This window comes from Oncorhynchus nerka, linkage group LG5, assembly GCF_034236695.1.
Source record: "Oncorhynchus nerka isolate Pitt River linkage group LG5, Oner_Uvic_2.0, whole genome shotgun sequence".
Classification (NCBI taxonomy): domain Eukaryota; kingdom Metazoa; phylum Chordata; class Actinopteri; order Salmoniformes; family Salmonidae; genus Oncorhynchus; species Oncorhynchus nerka.
Window position 1 is genome coordinate 50,931,735 of NC_088400.1, and position 4,487 is coordinate 50,936,221.

At 40.3% G+C, this 4,487-nt stretch overlaps 1 protein-coding gene across 2 annotated transcripts; it reads right to left on the reverse strand.

The window, feature by feature from the left end:
* Positions 1-457: 457 nt before the first annotated feature.
* Positions 458-3,376, reverse strand: zgc:174945 (uncharacterized protein LOC793867 homolog). 2 transcript variants are annotated; one of them, XM_065018723.1, is made up of 4 exons: positions 3,069-3,376; positions 1,182-1,523; positions 882-1,005; positions 458-769 (listed from the first exon to the last, which is right to left on the reverse strand). In XM_065018723.1, the coding sequence occupies exons 1-4, from the start codon at positions 3,151-3,153 to the stop codon at positions 745-747; spliced, it is 576 nt and encodes a 191-aa protein (XP_064874795.1). In that variant the 5' UTR covers positions 3,154-3,376; the 3' UTR covers positions 458-744. The 2 variants fall into 2 exon arrangements, with proteins under 2 accessions (XP_064874795.1, XP_064874796.1); XM_065018724.1 differs by having other exon boundaries at positions 899-1,005; positions 3,069-3,373.
* Positions 3,377-4,487: the final 1,111 nt, after the last annotated feature.

Consider the following 4,487-nt stretch of genomic DNA (forward strand, 5'->3'; position numbering starts at 1 on the left):
TGTCCTGTATTGGCATTTATTCTAACAGACCTGAAAGGAGTAGAGCGATAACCCACCATGACAAGAACAGGGGAGAGAACAAACAAACAAACAAAAAAAGGCATGTAACTAGAACAAAAAGTATGACAGTGCACTCCTGCGCCTTCAAATTAAACTGAGGTATAATGAACATCACAAGACTACCAGACCCTTTTACTCCCCCTCACCCTTCCAACCACATGGACTGCGACTACCTCTTCTCACATTGCTTCAGTCCTCCGTTTGTGCAAATGCTATGTGTGGTTTCCTGTCCTGTATGGGCATTTCCTCTAACAGACACAGACCTGAGAGGTGTAGAGAAGATAGCCCACCGTGACAAGAACAGGGGAGAGAACAAAATTAAACAGAAATAGGCACGCATGCCAACTGGAAAAAAATTGTGATCGAGCGAACAAATGAGCATTCCATTCCATTGAAATTCCATGAAATTGAATTTTAATTTAAGTAGTACAAATCCTCCAGTCTTCCAACATACATGTTTGAAGCTGGTTTATAACACATTTTTATTTTTCGTAAATGTTAAGTAAACTATTAGCCAATGACTATAAATGTTGTAGTCTTTTGAGCCAAAAGGCACCTTATTTGTACATATGTAAAACAATTCAGTTAAATGTTTGGGTTTGATATACTGTAAATCTGTATCGTAGATGGTATCTCCATTATAATTGATAGGTCATTTTCAGCCTTGACGCCATCTGCCATCAGCTACCAGACCAGCTCAATGATTAACCTGTTAAACACAAATAATCATTCATAAACAAGAGACTTCACCGCAAAAGATCTACATTAAGTTATGATTGGATGCGAAGTATAAATGTACAAGTGCATTTTTTCTGTGTTACTTTGTTATTGATCTTGCCTCAAGTAACTCCAGTATTAGGAGAAGGGACCACAGTATTGTTCCAGTGCTGTATGTCCAGTTCAGTCCACCATTGTTGGCCTTTCTTTGATCAACTATTGGAGCTGCTGTTATAGGGTTAGAAATCAAAATTAGTGATTAATTGGTTGGTTTGTTGATTGTTTAATTGATTGACTGATGATCATGCTACATGGTTGATTCACCTTAGTTGGACGTTGTTATTGTAAGTCGCTGCGGGTTAGAGTAACTGCTAACAAAAATTAACTGAAAAATGTAATGGTACCTTTGACTGTGATATTTATGTAGTGTCCCATGGCAGTATGGCCTCCCATTTCACATACTGCATTGCACTGATAGACTCCTCGGTCAGCAGGGGTCAGTTCTATGAAGTCTGTTACAACGTGTCTATGTCTGACACTGTAGTCCTCCATAACCATCTCGTTGACAACAGTGAGGTACTTGCCGAGGTCAATGAGCTTGGGACACTCTTCCAAAGTGTGATGACACCAAAAGGCATCAATACGACCACATTGTTTTGTGTCATACACTGCCTTACAGGTGAGCCTCAAGGGCATGCCCTCAGTCCCAACCATAGGAGTCTTGGTGTACTTCAACTCTACGGCACCTGAAGTTTTTGTGGAAAAAGTATATAACTCAGCTCCAAAGCAGCTCTACATATACAGTGAGGGAAAAACTATTTGATCCCCTGCTGATTTTGTACGTTTGCCCACTGACAAAGAAATGATCAGTCTATAATTTTAATGGTAGGTTTATTTGAACAGTGAGAGACAGAATAACAACAACAAAATCCAGAAAAACGCATGTCAAATATGTTATAAATTGATTTGCATTTTAATGAGGGAAATAAGTATTTGACCCCCTCTCAATCAGAAATATTTCTAGCTCCCAGGTGTCTTTTATACAGGTAACGAGCTGAGATTAGGAGCACACTCTTAAAGGGAGTGCTCCTAATCTCAGCTTGTTACCTGTATAAATGACACCTGTCCACAGAAGCAATCAATCAATCAGATTCCAAACTCTTCACCATGGCCAAGACCAAAGAGCTCTCCAAGGATGTCAGGGACAAGATTGTAGACCTACACAAGGCTGGAATGGCCTACAAGACCAGCGCCAAGCAGCTTGGTGAGAAGGTGACAACAGTTGGGGTGATTATTTGCAAATAATAAGAAACACAAATAATAAGAAACACAAAAGAACTGTCAATCTCTCTCGGCCTGGGGCTCCATGCAAGATCTCACCTCGTGGAGTTGCATTGATCATGAGAACGGTGAGGAATCAGCCCAGAACTACACGGGAGGATCTTGCCAATGATCTCAAGGCAGCGGGGACCATAGTCACCAAGAAAACAATTGGTAACACACTACGCCGTGAAGGACTGAAATCCTGCAGCACCCGCAAGGTCTTCCTGCTCAAGAAAGCACATATACATGCCTGTCTGAAGTTTTCCAATGAACATCTGAATGATTCAGAGGACAACTAGATGAAAGTGTTGTGGTCAGATGAGACCGAAATGGAGCTCTTTGGCATCAACTCAACTCGTCGTGTTTGGAGGAGGAGGAGGAGGAGGAGGAATACTGCCCATGACCCCAAGAACACCATCCCCACCGTCAAACATAGAGGTGGAAACATTATGCTTTGAGGGTGTTTTTCTGCTAAGGGGACAGGACAACGTTACCACATCAGAGGGGTCAAATACTTATTTCCCTAATTAAAATGCAAATAAATTTATAACATTTTTGACATGCGTTTTTCTGGATTTTTCTGTTGTTATTCTGTCTCTCTGTAACGGCTTTCTTCCGTTGAAGGAGAGTCGGACCAAAATGCAGCGTGGTTACAAAATCAGCAGGGGATCAAATACTTTTCCCCCTCACTGTGACTGCTTTGTTTTTGTAAGCAAGCTAGTTTATTAAGGGTGGGTTAGAGTAACTGCTAATAAAAATTGACTGAAAAATGTAATGGACAAGTAGAGCAGTGCATGGGGCTCATCTAGTGCACGTTTCCCAGTTTATTAGGGATTATTTCCGAGTATATCTGGGTATTAAAAGCATTGAATACTAGCTAATCTAAACACAACTACCATACCCTGTCCCACTTTTGAGTCAAGACACTTGTTTGTTTATTACCCACTAGTAGCACCATGAGTACTCACCTGTGTCTAGAGAAGGTGACACACAGAGACAGAGAGACACTGTCAACAGCAGGGACAGCACTTTAGATCCACGGAGCCAAACCATTTCCAAACACAAGCTCTCGAAACTGAAAGTTGCTTAATCTGATGTACAGCTATATGTTATAGATGACCAACAGTTCAAAGTACCATCATAGACACACAATAACGAAGCTCTCATCTGCAGTCTGCTAGATTTGCCCACCGAAGAGGCTATAGAGCAAGTTAGAGCGTGTGTGTGTCTTCCTTGTGGGTGTGTGTAGGCGTAGAGTAGATATAAGTTCCAGTGGAGAGAAAGAGGCTGTCTGACAACCAGCAGAACAGCTGTGTATGGGGCTCATCTAGTGCATGTTTCTTTGTTTGAGGAAACTGTGGTATATTTTCTCAAGTCCAGCAATTCCAGTTTTGAGTCATCTTCCAAATCTGATTGTGCAAAAAACATGTTATATGCTAACGCTAACATTTCAGTATACATGCAAAGATGGGCAGTATTTCTTTTGCACGTATTTGAAATACATTATTTCAATTGATTTTGAGTTTCTTGTCATTTGTATTTGAAAGGCCTGAACAAAATCATCCTCTAATTTGGAACAAGATGATGGTATTTCAGAGAATGGTATTTTCTATTTTCAAAATAATCAAAACATCTTTCGGTAACACTTAATGATAATGGGTCCTCATCACAATGTAATTACATATGTTATTACACTGTATTGTGATTAATTGTAATAGTACGTACTTACACTGTAAAAACATGTAACTGGTGGTAATTGAAGTATGTAATTACAGACCTGTAAGAATGAATGCTTGTTACCATGCATGTTGCAAATGTTATGTTTCAGATAGTATCCCAACCATATTTCCGAATGCACCATATTTCAGCCTGTACATTTCATGTGATAAGTGTTAGCCATTTTAAAACCGACCACCTCATTGACACAATTCTGCAATAAAGGGCTCTGGCATCTGATGCCCAGGCCCAATGGCAAAAACGTGTTCACAAATGTGTTCACAAATGGTTCACATCAATTAGAATTCACATCAATTGAGAATTTTCCAAATAAAGCAAATTTTCTCACACCTTTCAAACATACAGACATAGCTCAAAAACAAAGCACAAATACTTTGTCTACATCCATTCAGCATCGTCTACACCCTCTTAAGCCTTAGCTGTTTTTAAAATCAAATTTCACTGCTTGCATCAGTTACTTGATGTGGAATAGAGTTCCATGTAGTCATGGCTCTATGTAGTACTGTGTGCCTCCCATAGTCTGTCCTGGACTTGGGGACTGTGAAGAGCTCTCTTCTGGCATGTCTTGTGGGTTGTGCATGGGTGTCCGAGCTGTATGCCAGTAGTTTAGACAGACAGCTCGGTGCAATCAACCTCTCATAAATACAAGT

Coding starts and splice junctions, on each gene's coding strand:
- zgc:174945 (XM_065018723.1), bottom strand. CDS start 3,153: ATGGTTTGGCTCCGTGGATCTAAAGTGCTGTCCCTGCTGTTGACAGTG. Junction 1,524..3,068: donor GTCACCTTCTCTAGACACAG/GTGAGTACTCAT, acceptor CAAAAACTTCAG/GTGCCGTAGAGTTGAAGTAC. Junction 1,006..1,181: donor CATAAATATCACAGTCAAAG/GTACCATTACAT, acceptor ACCCTATAACAG/CAGCTCCAATAGTTGATCAA.